Raw genomic sequence first — 17,643 nt, 5'->3', positions numbered from 1 at the left:
ACCGGAGGGTGGAGTTAAGCAGCCAGGTTTGCTATATAACCAGACGTGGGCCTTGAGGGGTCCTCATTTTTCGTCTGGCTCTCAGCGTGCTATTGGGGTTCCAGCGTAGTGGAGCTGGTAGGATGCATTCACCAATTTATCTCCCTCTCTTTCCCTTGGAGTTGCTCATTTCTTCACTTCCCCTTCTTTTGTAAATAAACCCTTTATCAGCCTTTTTGTGTGTGTCTGCAGTTGAGTAGTATTATAAGTCTCTTTTAGGCATGTGGGTGAGGACCCACAGTCAGGCCAACACATTTTATATCGGGGTTGCCTTGTAACAGTTGCAACAAGAACTGAGACCACTTCAGGATCCTCGGACCCCCAGGTTTGATTCAGTGTCCAGGTCTTGGATTGCTGTGGACTCAGATTTGGTTTGATAAGACCACACCATGTCTGAATTTTCAGTTAATACAATTTTTTCACTTCATCTCTGGCCTAGGCCCAAATTAATCTAAGGTCAGCATGACGGTTTGGCCCATCTAGGATCCTCAGCCCAAGAGCCATTTTATCCAATGTGACTGTAAGCCAGGCATGAACAATAGTCAGTGCTTTTACAATCTGCAGTTTCTCAGCTTCCCTTTCCTTCCCCATTTGGTCTGGGAAGGAAACTGACCAAACAGAAGACAAGATGTAGAGGAAGTTTAATAGCGAATAACTAAATTCTATTTTCTCTTGCCAAAATTAGAGAATTATCTTAGCTCAATGTAACAGACCATGGTGGTCCTTAGGAATTTGCACAATTACAGGAAAAAAAGAACAACATATGAGATCCAAATTGTAAGGTATGTTCATGTGAAGTGAAATAATGTTTTGACAAGAATAACAAGAGCGCCCCCTCTCTGTTCTGATGTTTCTCTATGTAAGAAGCTGCTCCTGCACAGCACAATTTGGGGTTTGAGGAATATCCAGGAGGGTGGAGTGGATATTGGTGGAGCGAGGAGGAAGGAGCTCTTGAGAAGCTGATAAAGCAAGTTGATGATGAGTAAAAGTGAAGGATTCAGAACATTTAGATAGGAAGACCCAGAGAGGATATTTTAAATTTTACTTCAAGGAACAAAGAGAACATTTTATCTACCTTTCACTGATGGGGAAGTGGCTGGTACAATTTTTTATGTTTCCCCAAACAAACTTGATTTCTTACTTTAGTTTCTGGAAACTATTTTTATTTTAGTTACAGCAAAGATTCTGGTTGAACTTAGCTCTATCTTGAACTTAGATCTGAGAAGGGAAAAAGACTCGGACTTAATTAGCAAACAAATAATAAACAAGTCAATAGAAATAGAGACAAGAGTTTTCCTGAGGATCTCTCCCCAGGGCGAGGTGAGCAGCGGGCAGCTCTCACCCAGGGCAGCGGCTTTGCCTGGAGACTCAGTTGCAGGGAGGAAGCTGAGGAAGGGTTGCAACTGACTCATACTCTGAACCCCCGTTCACATCCGCTGCCCTGAACTCCGCTCCAGGTCAACCTTGCCCTGAGGGCAACGGAAATGAGCCCTCTGACTCTGTAATGGAGCATAAGCCTTACAGCTAAGGAGAACCCCCTAGCAGAGACATTCCTGATTCATCCTGTTGCAGGTTCAGAGACTGTTGACAGCTGAAAGAGAAGAGTCAGTTATCTGCTTCTCTTCTTACTGTTTTTTCTCTCCCCTCTTCTCTCTCTCTCCTTTCTCTGTCTCTGTCTCTCTCTCCTTCCTTGCTTTTTTGTTCTTTCTTTCTTCACCTCCTTCCCTCTGCATTTCCACCCCCCCCACACCCCATAACGACCCTCCGCCTTTTCTTGTTTGGAGCTAAATCAGATATCAGAGAAACAAGGTGAGTTATGGAAGCCGTCTTCCTCTCGGACTGAGTTTGTGCCTTACTTCTCAGTTACCATGAACTGCTGATGCTAAGTTTTTGGATTTTGTCAATTGGTGTCTTGTGGTGTCTTGTGAGGAGAGTTAAAGGAAGCAGTGCTCAGCTCCTTCAGACAACGTGTTAGCAAAGGGTGGTGATCAGTGGTGGCAATAACGTAACTGTGTTAAGGGCCAGACACTGGAGGGTCCTTGGTGTCTGTTGAGAAAAGAATTTTACGAAGCCCCAGAATCAAGCCAAAAACAAAGTTTATTGGAAGCCACTAGGCAGAGCACTGCAAGAAGGGCGGGTCTCAGGAAGGCAGGAGAACCTGAGCAGTAGAGCAGTAGAGTTTTTAAAGATTTTTCTTTCTGGATTTTTCTTTCTGGGTGGAAAGGGGTCCCTCTTAATTATACGTATCTTGCTCCCATCACTGTTCCCCATTCTGTTCTATTTAGAACTACCACTCCCTCCCTCTTTTCAAGTGGGAAAACTGGTTAGAGTCTTCCCAGACCTGCCAGACCTGATCTGTCCTTGAAAGAAAGCAAGAGCTGCAGGTGGACTGTGGAATTGGGGGTAATAATAATAATAATAATAATCCACATGGATACTATTAAGAATAATATGAAAATGACCTAGTTTTAATAATGACAAGCAAGATGATCATTTGAAACTTTCATAAAGTCCTTTTTTTTTCACTTTCAGGAATATAAATTGGCCCTTTTACAGTGCTATGGGAGGTATCTTCAGCAGTTCAGTACCATCTTTGAAGAGAAGGAAACAGATGTCAATCAATTCAAAGCTGCCTTTTTCCCAAAAGGCTTGGGAGACAAAACTGCTATACATACAGTAAGATGAAAGAAGTTGCTAAAATAGCTATAACTTGTGATTAGCTATGCAATAAGCCCTCCACTTGACAGCTTCTAAATGTCTTACATTCGCTTAGCATAGCGTTGACCCATGTGCTCTAAGTTGTTTAATAAATATTTCCGGTGCTGGATAAGAAAGTGCACTTGTTAAACTCATAAAGATGTTTGGGAGATTGTGTCACTATAGTCACTCATTCATCCAGCAGATAGTTATTATTGTGATAATTAATATTTATAGAGTGTTTTCAGTTCACAAAGTGCTTTGGAAAGCACACTTGATCTTCGCAATAACTTTGTGAGGGAGATACTGTTATTATCACTGCTTTACAAAAGGGAAGCAGGAAGCTCATCAGGCAGTTCGTATAACTAGTGGCTCTGGAACTCAAATACAGAACCTTCCATGAAAAATTTTACATTTTATATCTGGGATATCACTTACCATTATATTAATTGCTACAATTGTTTCACTGTTGGTGCAGTCACCACTGCTCAGCTACATGCAGTCCACAAGCTGCCATCTTGCCGTGTCACTGCAGCCCTACCTAAGGCGGGCACCACAATGCCTCTTTTACAGATGAGGAAGCTGAGGCTTTGCGGAGACCACCCAGCCCACTTAGTCCTGGGGAGAATTGGTGTTTGACTCTTAATCCGTCTGACTCCACAGCTATCTCATTCCAAACTGGGAGATTTTTCAAACTCTCTGAAATAGCATGCGGTTTAATAAGCAGACAACCTCAAGGCATTTTGGGGCCACATTTGCCCTATGTGTCCATGAGTGAGACTACTGAGCCATGTAAGTTGGTGTCCTATTGGGAGAACACTCAAAGGAAAGCTTAGGGGTTTAGACTTTTAACTGCCTCGGATACCATCATGGTCAGCCCCCCACTGTCCCTCTCCCTGGCTCCTTTTTGCATTATCCTGCTTCCCCCATCTCCCCCTATCTTTGCACCAGCGTACTGGTGAGCTCCGCCCTCTAGAATGCTTTTATGCAAGGTAACTATGGGGCTCCCCCCCCCACTTCCTTCAGATCTCCTGCATTCCTGCTTTATTTCTCTTTATATCACTCATTGTGACCCACTGTATTTTCATTTATTCATTTTTGTTGCCTGCCTCCCCTTCTCCATTGGGATCCTGCTGATGACTGCTCTAATCGCTAATCTCTCTTGCACAGAGTTGTTTCTGGCAGGTAATAGATGCTCAACAAAGACTTACCCAATGAATGAATAAATGAACTATTGTCATCAGAATTAGCAATCTAGAAGTGCACACAGAGTAGATTAGAAGGACAAAGACCGGCGGGGAAGGTAATAGACAATGAAGCCTGTGCGCCAGGACTATAATGATGGGTTCAAGAAGCTGTGAAGACTGTTTATCCAGGTGCTGAGTTTCTGGTTCTGGCAAGACACTGGCACACTGTTCTCAACACATATGTATAAAATGAATGAGTATGAGACTGGATGGATTGACAATTTAGTCGAATAGGAAATTGACAATGCAGGGGTCTTGAAAATTTTTCTTAGAAAAACAGATTTGGGAAGGAAATGCATTACAGTTGAAGCAGTAATAATGAATTTACTGTTAAAATGTTAATAGTAAAACTGAGTGTCAGGATACGCAGCCACACTATCGTGTGTCCCCATTGCGTGTAGGTTAGGGGGGCAGGAAGGCACACTTAGTTAAGAGTTTTCCTTCTGCCAAGGACAGTAGGCACGGCTTCCTCATCTTTGCCTCCCTACTGCTTAGCAAAGGGTGGCAGTCGAGGTACTCCATAAACATTTGCTGAATGAATCACTGCAATGGTAATAATTACATCTGAAGTAATAAGTTAAAAAATCCCATTAGGTACATTTACAAAAGTGTGTTCAATTCTATATTCTTGGCAATAGAATCATGTTTTTTTTTTTGGGGGGTGGGATTTTGAATTATTTTTGACTAAGGAAATGTGATTTTAAATAAATAGATGCTTTGAAGAACTGTCTTTTACTACATTTCTTTCTAGGTGTCTTAGTCTACTAGAGCGGCTATCACAAAAATCTATAGTCTAGTGGCTTAAAAATAAGCATTTATTTCTTACAGTTCTGGCTGAGAAGTTCAAGAATGAGGTGCTGACTGATTTGGGGTCTGGTGAGAATCTGCTTTCTGGTTCACAGATGACCACCCTGAGTCCTCCCAAGGCAGAAGGGCCAAGGGAGCTCTGTGGGTTCTTTTGTATAAGGAAGCTAACTCCTATTCATGAGGACCCTACCCTTATGATCTAATCGCCCCATTAGGTTTCAACCTATGAATTTTGGGAAGACAAAAAACATTCAAGCTGTAGCACTATACTAACCTATTACATTAATTAAACAGAGTTATTTCTATTTTAGTTTTTTTTTTTTAAATAAGTTGTGATACTTATCTTTTTTTTTTTTAATAGAGGCATGTTTTATTTATTTATTTGTTTGCTTGCTTGTTTGTTTTGTTTATACATGCACTGGGTACAGTCAGAAGCGCGGGAGGGTGAGAGAATTCACCAGAGTCAGAGCGGAGAGCAGAGCAGGCAGAAGGACCGAAGTACACTGCTGAGGGGAGCAGCGGGCGGCAGGAGAGGTCTGCGCGCCCTGTGGGACCCTCCTCCGGTGGCCGGGGAGCAGCCGGGGATGGAACCGGCCCTGCAGAGGCTGCGGGCAGCTTCGCAACCCAGTGCTCAACCGCTGCGCCACCAGGGAGGCCCTCTATTTTAGTTTTTTTTTTACATTCAAAAAAGTTTTCCTCAATTGCATAAAATTTATTTATATTCTTATTTATATTTTCCCCTGTGTTTCAGTTTCACGCTTTAAATGGCAAAAATATTTGCAGCTACAAGCTGCTCTGTGACAATGACATGAACCTGCAGAATAAAGAGTCTGTGACCCAGTGTCTGCACATCCTGTCCACCTTCAGACTCATCATGCAGGTGGCTCTGCCACAGGAGCACCTTTGCTGGATCATCTACAATGGTATCTACCGACATCTGTTATTGTCCACTGTGTCTTTGGGAAAGTTATTTAAATGCCAAGCTTCACTGTAACTTGATGACTGTGATTTCAAACATAGTCATTGTAGAATTTATAGTTTCTTTTTTTAATACATATTTTTACATTGTAATTTGTCCTCAGAAGTGGGGAACTACAAAGCATGTTTTTGGGTTTTCTGCTCAGAAAGGGTAGAAGTCTGTGGGCATACTGAGTTTCGAGTGTATTAAGAGTAGGCACCACAGTTAATATGTAAATGTAAGTGGGGAAGGATCCAAGAATGTAGCAGGTTTCATTGGTTCTAAGCATCAGCCATATATTGGTCCTCAGGTTGCTGGTTAATGGCTGTGGCTTTCACTGTGTCAACCGCCTACCCCTCTTTGTTTCTGAGTCAGGAGTTCTGAGAAAATGTATATAATGTATTTAAACACACACATCCCAATTGTATAGTCGTACATACACACAACAGATATGTAACATGAATCTCAGCTATGTAGCAGAAGGTAGTATTTGTTACTAGGTATTTTGAAGTTAGGAATTTGCAATGCGAGTCCTCTACCATAGCCTCTGAACAACATATTTCTTTAAAGATTTCTTTAAACATATTTCTTTAAACAACAACATATTTCTTTAAAGATTTATTTTATTTATTTATGCATATAAGAGCTGGGGTGTAGGCCAGAGGTGCAGGGGGTGAGAGGATTCCCTGGAGACAGAGCTGGGAACAGAACAGGCAGATCTACTGAAATACACTGCTGAGGGGAGCAGCGGGTGAGACAGGAGAGGTCTGCTACATCATGTGGGTCACCTCCCCGCCTGGGGATCAAACTTGTGCTGCAGTGGCCGGTGATAGCTTGTTAGCGCTGAGACTTTAACCCCTGTGCCACCAAGGAGACCCACAACATATTCTTGAAAGTAAAATAATGACAGTGTGTTCTCTGTGCATAAGACCAGGGCAAAATAACTTGAAAGAAAACATTAATTTTCCTCTATCCATGGCAACTGAAATTACATTACCTACCCTTTTCCTTTCTCACCTTCCCCAAGTAATTTTTTGACATTTTGATTAAAATTAGACCTTGCATTTGCTAGATGAGGTTGACTTTGGGAAAAAATTTTTTAGTCCAGTGATTCTTATATCTTTTCTGCCCAGTTTTTTTCAAGAGGATCTCCCATTTTCTAAAGATAAGATGCCAATGCCATCTCTGGAAACTGCTCATACATCTTGGCAGGGATGGAGCAGGAGCAGAGATTCTGTGTTCAAGTGGGACTGGCAGGCCCCGTGGATGGGCCTTGCTGTGTGATGGAAATGATGCAACATGACTCCCGTCTGCAGTCATTGTAAGACTCTACACAAAAACATGTGATCACCCACTTTTTGAAAGTTACTATTACGCCACTTTACTTTTATGAAAGACCTACATTAGTACCTGTTTTGGCATCCATAACCTGTTGTACTATGTGTAGAGAAATAAGAAATCTGATGATTTTTGCTTTTAGGACAAAAGGTGAAAAAGATTAACATTCGGCATCTGTCTTGCATCAGCTACTGTAGAGGAAGCCACACACTGTTAACAAGTGCCTTGCCCAGGACTGCCTTATACAGGCTGTGTAGTCATCATATCACTTTTGCTTTTACTAGACTTTATGCTATTTCGGTTTTACATGTCAGTCGATATGATTTGGTAGGTTATTTTTTGGGTCTGAGAATGTTCAGAAATATTTTCCATATAAGTTAACGGGATAATTTCTATTTTACTTTATGCCATTTCAGCTTAGGAAAGTTTTCATAAGAACACACTATTTTGGGGCCTCTCTGATGGCTCAGGTGTTAAAGACAGTGCTATCAAGCTATCACCAGCCACTGCAGCACAAATTTGCTCCCCTCAGCAGAGTATTTCAGTCAGTCTGCTTGTTCTGTTCCCCTCTCTGTCTCTGGTGAATTCTCTCACCCCCCCACACCTCTGGCCTATACCCCAATTTTTGTATGCATAAATCAATAAATCTTTTTTAAAAAAAGAACACTATTTTGGGGGTTATGAAGATAGGCTGTATTCTTTAAAAAGAACAAAAAAATTAAGCAATTTCTTTATCTTTTACATCCTTTTCATGGTGCATGCTTTCTCTTAGTACATGTAGTATTGTGCCCTAAATTGCATTCTGTTTGCTAAATATTTTTCTGCTCAATATTATGACTTTCAAAATTGTGTGGGGTCCTGGCAATAAATCTAGTTCATTAATTCTGCCTGTTGATTTGTAGCCCAGATATTCATCCCTACTTAGAGATGAGCACCTGGCTTGCCACACCTGCCTAATTGTACACAGTGAATACCCTCACCATATCCTTTTATAGGCTTTGAGAAAATTTTCTGGGATCTGTGCCCAGGGAGTGGATTGCTGTCTTGTGGAACTATACATCCTTAGTTTCACTAGCTACAGCCCCTGTTTTCATTAATTTAGCAAAACTTTATCAAGCACCAGGCATTATTTCTAGGTAGTAGGGATATAGGAGTGGGCAACAGACAAAAAGCATGTTCTCATGGCTACATCCTGTTGTAGGGAGATGATGAATTAAAACTAAATGGTGTGAGTGCCGTGGAGACAAAAAAATAGGTGAGAAGGGCTTAGGGAGAGCAGGGACTCAGCTGGGGCTGGGCTGAATTTTCAATAGGATGTTTGGGGAAGGCCTTATTGAAATAACATTTGAGCAAAGAGCTGAGGGAAATTGTGAAGAGAACCATCTGGGTATTAGGGGAAAGACATTTCAGCTGGAGGATTAGCAAGAGAAAAGATCTTGTTGTTTTAAAACTTCAGAATTTAAGCAATCATTAATAAATTAATCGACAGTCAATTTACCTATTGTACACTTGACCTTTTCAGTCAGAGAGGAACACTTATTCTCTTTACTGTCTATTGATTATTAGGTTTCTTTTTATTTTATTTTTTTATTTATTTATTTTTTAAATTTTTTTTCCTTTTTATAGAGGCATGTTTTTTATTTATTTATTTATTTATTTGTTCGTTTGTTTTGTTTATACATGCACTGGGTACAGTCAGAAGCGCGGGAGGGTGAGAGAATTCACCAGAGCCAGAGCGGGGAGCAGAGCAGGCAGAAGGACCGAGGTACACTGCTGAGGGGAGCAGCGGGCGGCAGGAGAGGTCTGCGCGCCATGTGGGACCCTCCTCCGGTGGCCGGGGAGCAGCCGGGGATCGAACCGGCGCTGCAGAGGCTGCGGGCAGCTTCGCAACCCAGCGCTCAACCGCTGCGCCACCGGGGAGGCCCGATTATTAGGTTTCTTAAGAGAATTAACCACTCTTGGTTCTTTAATAAGTCTAACTGGGTGTTTAAATATTGGATAACATCCTTCTCAACTAACCTGAACCCAACTAACTTCAGCCCTAATGTAGGTGGAACTGTTGCATGATGGCCATATTCACTGGAGTGGAGTTTATTGACTAGTCTGTAAACTGATGTTAGGGATTTGGTTAAAAATGAGACAAAACAAGCTTCCAGAGGTATCCTGAGATTGTAAAGAGTGCATCTGTGTTCCATTCTATACCAACTGCCTTCTCTGTGAGGCTTCTGCACAGGGAATTTGTGAGCCAGGCCAAGATCCTGAACCACCAAAGAAGGGTTCAGTTACAGTCAGGAGGTATGAGGTCTGCAAAGGTCAAAGGCACATTTGTGAAATACAGAGGCCACTTGTCATTCTCGAGGCAGTCTCGTGAGCTTCTCAAAGTTACTGGTTCTGCTGCTGCTGTGTGCTCACAGCCCCTGGCAGACACCTCAGTCACATGTGTTGTGGCTTAGCATGTGCTTCTGTTTCCTGTGCATGCCCTTACTTAATGACTTTTTATTTTTTTAAACAAAGAAACACTGTTATTTGGTTTCAGTTTTAAAGATTAAGAGCAGAGTTCAACAAAATCAAGTTGAGATAAGTAGGCTGGACTTGAGCAGTTACTAGCCAAATGGGTCTTTCCTGGAGGGTCTTTTTGAATGGACACAAACTTCATGTCAGTCACACTGAGTCTGCTGCGTCCTGTGTTCAGGACCTGTGATTCTCTATGAAGTTGCTGATGCTCTCAGTGTTCAAGATTCCATTTGATCTTTTCGTGTCACTGATTTATGTAATTAATGTTTATAATGCTCACACGTGTGAATAAATAAAGTGATGTGTGCCTTGGAGCAGATGCTATTTTCTCAGTAGCTTTTAAACTTTAACCATGAACATGGGGTTATAATTGCTGAATTTTGAAGGTTATGAGTTTTAGATCAGCTATTTTATAGAAAGTATTTAGACTAGTTGTCATTATAATTACATGGCTTTGAAAGCATGTTACTATTGCTATTTTTTTTTTAATAGCATGATCATGTCCTCTGTCTATAGAGGATGTATGGTGATGCTGTTTGCTACCCCTCCCCTGCAAATCTGCCATCTGCCTTCATCCCTATTTAATTAATGACCTAACCAGGGCCTCCCCCGGTTGGCGCAGCGGGTTGAGCGATGCGCTATGAAACCATCCGCAGCCTCTACAGCGCAGGTTTGATCCCGGCTGGCCAGGGAGATACCCACATGGTGTGGCAGACCTCTCCTGCCTCACCTGCTGCTCCCCTCAGCAGTGTCTTCAGTCTTCCTGCCTGTTCTGCTCGCCACTCTGTCTCTGGTGAATCCTCTCACCCTCCCACACCTCTGGACTGTACCCCAGTTCTTGTATAAATAAAAATAAATCTAAAAAAAAATATTTAAAAAAAATAAATGACCTGACCAAAAAATCATTCCCATTGATCTTAAGCAGATTTGCAAATGCTGTTTTGCATTTAGGGTGCTCATAGGACATACCTTAATAATGTGATAAATATTATATGAGAAAGCAAATGAATATGATGCAAGCTATTTTACATTATGATTTTAAAATTATCATGAATTTCTTTGTTGAATATTGCACCAGGCTGATTAAATATGTATTTGAATCTTATTTGGAGATAAATCTTTAGTTTTTCAGCTGTAAGGAAATCATGGGAACAATAAAATTATATATGAATTAATAAAACCATAGAGTATGTAAATTATGCCATTAATATTCTTTTGTTCAATATATTTCAAAACTTGAACTGTCTTTAAAAATAACACTGAAAGATTTCTGTGTCAACATTTAAAAAATATGATCAGATTAGTTCTTTTAATATTTTGTCTATAAATTGCCCCCCAAATTATGATGGATATAACCTCTATCAGATTTTTCTAAACTTCCCTAGACTTCATGAGGCTTTCACATGAGATCATAAGTACCTACAGACTTTAACTGAAAAAATCAGAATCTAAACATTTCCATCATTTGACTGTAAAACATAATAACAATCTTTTTTTTCCATCTAGGTACCATTTACATTTATACCATTTGCAGAAAATTGATGGTCATAGGCCAGTCTTCTAAGGTATGAAACGTATTGAAACATCTTCCTCTGTGTTTTCTGTTTTTCTTAAGGCTTTTGTTAGCACTGAATGAATGCTAAGCATAGAATATTTAGTGAATTACAGCCAAACAGTGAATAGTTTTACTGTTTTTTAGTTTTACTTTAAAATGATCATATGGGAACGTGCAGACAATAAAGATCAGTTGACCCTTAAACCCTGGGGTGGTTAGGGGCACCCGCTCCCCAGTGGAAAGTCTGAGTGTAACTTTTAACTCCCCCACAACTTTATTAACAGGCTGCTGTTGACGGGAAACCTGACTAATAACATAAGCAATTGATGAGCACACGTTTTGTAGGTTATATGTATTCTATGCTGCATTTTTACAAACACATTCTGCAGGGAAGAAAATGTTCATTTGCAGCACTGTGCTGTATTTATCAATAACCACAGCCTGTATTTTCTGTTGACACGAAAACCTGTCAATAGGGCCTCCTTGGTGGCATAGGCAGTTGAGCACAGCTCTGTGAAGCTGTCTGCAGCCTTGGCAGTGCCGTTTTGATCCCCACTGGCCTAGGAGCAACCCACATGGTGAGGAGACCTCTCCTATCTTGCCTGCTGCTCCCCTCAACAGTGTATTTCGTCAGTCTGCTTGTTCTGTTCCCCGCTCTGTCTCTGGTGAATCCTCTCACCCTCCCACGCATCTGGCCTGTACCCCAGTTCTTGCATAAATAAAAAAAAAGAAATAAATAAAAAAGAAAACCTGTCAATGGAGTGGACCTGTAGTTCACATGTGTTAGAGAGAAAAGAAAGGGAACTCCAAGAGTGGCTAGGTGTTCTCCAGAGTCCCTGGGTCTCTCAGATTCATCCTAACTTGTTGGTTTATTACTGAACAGACACCTGGTCACTTCTTTGCTAGGTAGGATGGCCAGTCACCCTGGCTTGGGCACTACAGCCCTAGTTCGTGCCTTTTGTCCTGGAGTAATCATGAATAGTGCCTGCTTTCACTCTTTTTTTTTTTTTTTAAAGACTTATTTATTTATGCATATAAGAACTAGGGTACAGGCCAGAGGTGCGGGGGTTAAGAGGATTCACCAGAGACAGAGTGGGGAGCAGAACAGGCGGATCTACTGAAATACATTGCTGAGGGGAGCAGCAGGTGAGACAGGAGAGGTCTGCTGTGCTATGTGGGCTGGGGCTTGAACTTATGCTGCAGTGGCTGCTGATAGTTTCATAGTGATGAGACTTAACCCCTTGAGCCACCAGGGAGGCCCCCTGCTTTCACTCTTAAGAGTATCCTGGTTTAAATGACAACCTCTTACCTGATTTAAGTCATGCCAAGGAACTTATGCTTCAATTTGCTTGAAGAACTTGGGTGCTCCTTCTGGCCTCCACATTAGCTGGGTGAAACTCTGTCTTGATCATGAGCTGAGGGGTAGGGACTTAATTTGAAGCTCAGTGCTATCTGGTGGCAGTGGTTGACTCTTCTATTGATGTGCCTACAGTGTTGGTGGCACCTTTATCTAGGAGGCAAGTTTCCCTGTCTTCATTGTCCATTCATTGGAATGCAGGCCAAGAAGGGTGGGTATACTCCCACTGAGACAGGCTTTAGCTGTTACTGGCATCTGAGACATTGTGACTTTATTCTTCCTTGTCGCAGGCAAAAGCTTACCCTGAATATTTTAACACTCCAGACAGGTACTTTTTTTTTTTTCTTTAAGTCTTATTTCCTCACACATGCCAGGTATCTAAAAAGCTGACAACCTGTAAACAGTGAAAATGGGAGCAAAGATATTTGCATGCTCCCATGGATAACATTAATTATGTTCTTCCTCTGTGTGATTCCTCAACTTTACAAACTTGATTACTGACAATGCTTCAAACAAGCTCTGTGCCAGATCTTTGAGTGTGAATTAAAATGAGGGGAGATAGTTCCATGGAGAATGTAAATTTGGCTGCAGTCTCCTCCTACAGTTCTATATTCAGTTAGAGAAGATTTCTTAAAGAGAAGTTCCATGTCCCTGTTGCGCTTGCTGGAGCCATAAATACTGCTTCACAGAATCATCATAATTTGTTCTGCTTGCACCTTGTAGATACAAGCTTCAAAGTTTCAAAGGGAAGGGATATCTACACTAACAGTTAATTGTTACTGTTCATGCTTGTTAATGCTGCAAGATTTTAATTTAATGTGGTAGTCATCCTAAAACAACTTTTTATTAACGCCCTTTGTAAGACATTAATTCTCCTCCTCATAGGACTTGAGTTTCTCTTTGATAAAATAAGGGGGGGGGTGTGAAGGGTAATAAGGTGGGGTAAAATGAGGGGAGTGAGGGATGCCAGATTTGTGGGGTGGTCCGTGGCTGTATAGTTGGCACTTGAAGATCAGGGTGAAATTCTTTCAGTTTGTTCAATAGAATAAGTTTTAAAGAAATGAATAATTTTCACTGATTAATTGATCTTGAGTTGAGGGTAAGTGAACTTTACAGATCCATTTAATGGGGACAAGTCCCTGGAGGGTCTGCATGTCTTAAGTCCTCCTGGGTCTGAGCAATCCTGATTCTGAACTATTTTAGCATTCCAGTCTGTTAGAACATAAGGCAGATGCTGAAATAAATGTGGAATCCTTGCATTTTTCTTGGTGTCGCCCCCAAGTCATGTAAACTATGGCTACCATGAGTTACTGTTATTGAATACCTACTATGTGTTAAGAACTGTGTGAACGGCTTTGCATGCAGAATAATACTCCTGATTGTCTTGGGAGATGGCCACCATCATCATCCTCATCACTTGTTAAATGAATGCCTACCATGTATCCATTACGTGTCCAAGCATTTGCATATATTATCTCATTTACTCCTCACACCCCACTTTGAGAAAAGTGCTATTATTGCCTTCATCTCATAGGTCATGAAACTGGGGCTCAGCAGGGTAAATTTGCTCAAAGTCATACATCTAGTTAGGGATTGTAGCTGAAGTCAGAGCCAAGGCTTTACATTGTCCCTCAGCACTGTTAGAACAATACATGTGCATTAACTGACTTTGATCCCATCACAATCCATTCTACTTTGGCTCATCAACTCAAAAGGAGGAGCGGTGTGGGAGTGGTTAATATTTTTTGACATAACGTCTTCCTAAAGACATGAAACTGGCCAGGGTCTCTTCCTAACATGATAAATCCTTATTTTCAAGTTGAGTCAGGTCATCCCCATAAAGACAGACTTATGAAACCTGTTTCCCTAAATAAATGACAACTCTGCTTTCATATATGGTATCACATATAGCTCCTGAGGCATTTGCAACTGTTGGACAGTACACAGCAAACATTAAAGAATACAGTAGAATCCGTTCATTCTAAGAAACTAGAGACTTCTGTTTCTTTTAACTATAAAACTGAAATTGTTTGGTAGTTTGTGGTGTGAATATTTTTTTATCCTGTTATTCCTGCCATTATATAACTGCCTATCCAAATTTTGAGCTGTTTCTACTGGGCACTTGAATCCAAGGGTATGAGCTGATATAAATGATGCAACAGTGCCATCCTGTGGCTGCATTGATTAATGGTGCATGGTTTTCCTACTCAAATCCTCTACTGTAATCCTGTTGGGTTCCTATTTTTATTTTTTTAAACACTTATTTATTTATTTATACAAGCACTGGGTACAGTCAGAAGCGCAGAAGGATGAGAGAATTCAGCAGAGCCAGAGCGGGGAACAGAACAGGCAGATGGACTGAAATACACTGCTGAGGGAAGCAGGGGGTGCGGCCAGAGAGGTCTGCGTGCCATGTGGGACCCTCATGGCAGCCGGGGATCGAACCAGCGCTGCAGAGGCTGCTGGCAGCTTCGCAGCCCAGTGCTCAACCGCTGTGCCACCAGGGGAGGCCCTGGGTTCCTATTTTGAATGGGAACTTTTAATGGTCACCCAGTCAGTCAACAAATATTTCTTGCATATCAGCTAAATACCAGATAAAATTTAGGAGCTGGGGCATAGTGATGAGGCTTGTATTCTGTCATAGGCAGTGGGAGCCATTGAAGTATTTTATCCACAAGAGTGATAGTTGTACTAAAGTTTGCATTTGCAATTGAAAATTCTGGTAGTGGTAAGGAGAATGTATAAGGAAGGGGATATATGAGAAGAAGGGAGATGTGAGACCAAAGAGAGGGAGACGTGAGGACACAGTCCAGGGGAAACATATGAGGACCTGCTTGGTTAAGGCTGACATTTCCATGGATAGAATTTAGAATTTGCTAGTCTGAGAGATTAAACTCACAGATTCTTATCTTCATCCCAGTAATGTTGCTTATATTAATATGTGGAGCATAGACTAGATTTCTTCCTATATTAAACCAAATGAAAGGCAACATAATCTAATTACCCTTTGAACTCTTGGGATATTTTTGAAAAAAGGAAAAAAATCAAAACAGTTAACTGCCAGATACATACCGTCAGTGTTTCCCTGTACAGATGTCCCTCATTTTCCAGAAGTTCATGTTATGTTATTTAGGCATACATTTTGGCTAACTGCAAGCAATCCAAAGAGGCATTTTTCCTTTATGATAAAAGACAGAAAGTGAAAATAGCTTCAGCGTTTGTTTTGCAGCAGCCATTCTAGAGCAGCAGGGAACTTGAGTGGGAGAGTGGCACCACCAAGCTCTCTCTCAGGGGGGCACTTTATATAGTGTATTTATTAAGTCATTCTCACGTTTACTACATATTATTGTTATTTTAGGTTCTATGTATTATTTGCTATAGTTTCATATGTTATTTTTTGGTTATTTTTGTAGGTTAAATTTTCTCCATTTTTTTCCACATAAATTAATGGAATAGTTGCTTCTTTGTTCGATACAATTTCAGCTTAGGAAAAGTTTCATCGAAATGCTTTACTTTCTGATAACAGGGGAAACCCTTATAGGTTTTGTGAGAATGTGTCATTAAAGAATTATCCATGGATGTGTGGGGATAGTCATTTGGCTGAATAGGATACAAGGTTCTTACATAGATTCCTACAGACAGGCCAATAGCCATGGGAATCCTTTCCCCACCATTTTGTTTGAAGATATTCCTTGGGGATCATTACACTGGTAAGGGGAGTACTTTATGGTATGCTTACAAGGTGCCAAAGCCACCCTAGCACTCCACACGCATTCTCTTTCTCTTTAACAGCTCTGCAAAATATCTCTTTACAACTTTACAATTGAGGTCTAGAGTTGTAAAATGACACAATTGCTAGGTGAAAAATTGGTTCTGAAACCTAGGTCTACTTGATACTAATTCTTGGGCAATTCTATGAAGCATCACAAACCGAGACCGTAAGCTTCTTCCATTTCCTCCCCCCTCCTATATTAGTTTATTTTCAGAATGATACACTGGTTCCACACAGCTAATAACAACTGGTTTTTGGAGTTAGCACCTAAGTTTATGTTGGCACTTCATAAATGAGGTGATCCCAGTTCGTAGGATTTTGGGAGCTAAGAAAGAAGAGATTTTACAATGGCTACCTTGAGATTTTGAGCTCTCAGAATGATTCTTTTGCTTTTTAAGTACTTATTTTTTTTTTCTTGATTTATTATTTACTGTATTTTTTGTTTGTCAGCAACTAGTACTCACAACTTATACCTTGGCAATATTAGATCAAATCATGTTTATTAAGTTAAAATGAAAATAAATGGGATTCTATCCTTTCTTCCTCAGGCCTTAGAATATCTCCTGTGGGCCAGTACTTGTATGGAATCTTCTGTCCCACTTCTGTCCACCAGGTACCTGACATGGAGAGCTACTCTTTACACTGCTGTCTGCCAGTGCTACTATGACTGCCAAGCAGGTATTTTTGGAGAGGTATGCTATGTTTTAATTCTGAGGATTCCAGTCTTTTAAAGTACAACATATTCAGCATTCTTTAGAGGCCTGGCAAGAAAAACAGTCACCACCCCCCACACACACTTATACCCACCCACCTATACAACCAACTCAAGGGATTACAATAAAGCAAAGACTAAAGTCCCAGGATTTATTTGCTGAAATGTGCTGGCTTCTCTGTTCTGTTTGCTCTTGTGCTTGAAATTCATTTCCATCTACTTTGCTCCTTTTCTGGATAAGATTTCTGATATCTTTCCTTTCTCTTTTTTATTATTCCATGCAAACCACTTTTCTTCCCTGTTTATTTCTGTAGTATATACCACAGACTAGCCACTTGTCTCGCTTTTCTCTGCCTCCACCTGCCATTTATTTATTTTACACACTCTTCCTTATTGTTCTTGAATACTTAACCTAACTAATTGGGTATTTAATTGGTTTCTACAGTATCTTTATGTAAATGAAAAAAGTCACCCTCTCTACAGTACATGGTACTTTGCTTGTTAGTAGACAGAACTTTGGTGAAAATTAAAAACAGGGGCCCTCTTCTTCTGGGCCAATACGTTCTCGCTATGTGAGTAGCATGTGGGCTGGTTTTCAGCCCTCAGCTAACCTGTTGGCTAGAGTCTCATGCAGGACAGAGTCTTCG

General features: G+C 40.9%; 1 protein-coding gene across 1 annotated transcript in view; it reads left to right on the top strand.

Annotated features, from left to right (window-relative positions):
• CFAP54 (cilia and flagella associated protein 54) overlaps positions 1–17,643 on the top strand; it is a gene marked incomplete at both ends in the record, with an annotated part of 221,081 nt that overhangs the window by 10,384 nt on the left and 193,054 nt on the right. The window contains 4 exon segments of the mRNA XM_084254923.1: positions 2,572–2,715; positions 5,542–5,713; positions 11,107–11,165; positions 16,833–16,976. Of these exon segments, the coding sequence (XP_084111049.1) occupies positions 2,572–2,715; positions 5,542–5,713; positions 11,107–11,165; positions 16,833–16,976 (519 nt within the window).

Source organism: Talpa europaea (genome assembly GCF_964194135.1).
Source record: "Talpa europaea genome assembly, chromosome: 15".
Taxonomy (NCBI): Eukaryota; Metazoa; Chordata; class Mammalia; order Eulipotyphla; family Talpidae; genus Talpa; species Talpa europaea.
The sequence above is the reverse complement of the archived record's forward strand: the minus strand, read 5'-3'. Positions and strand labels throughout refer to the sequence as shown.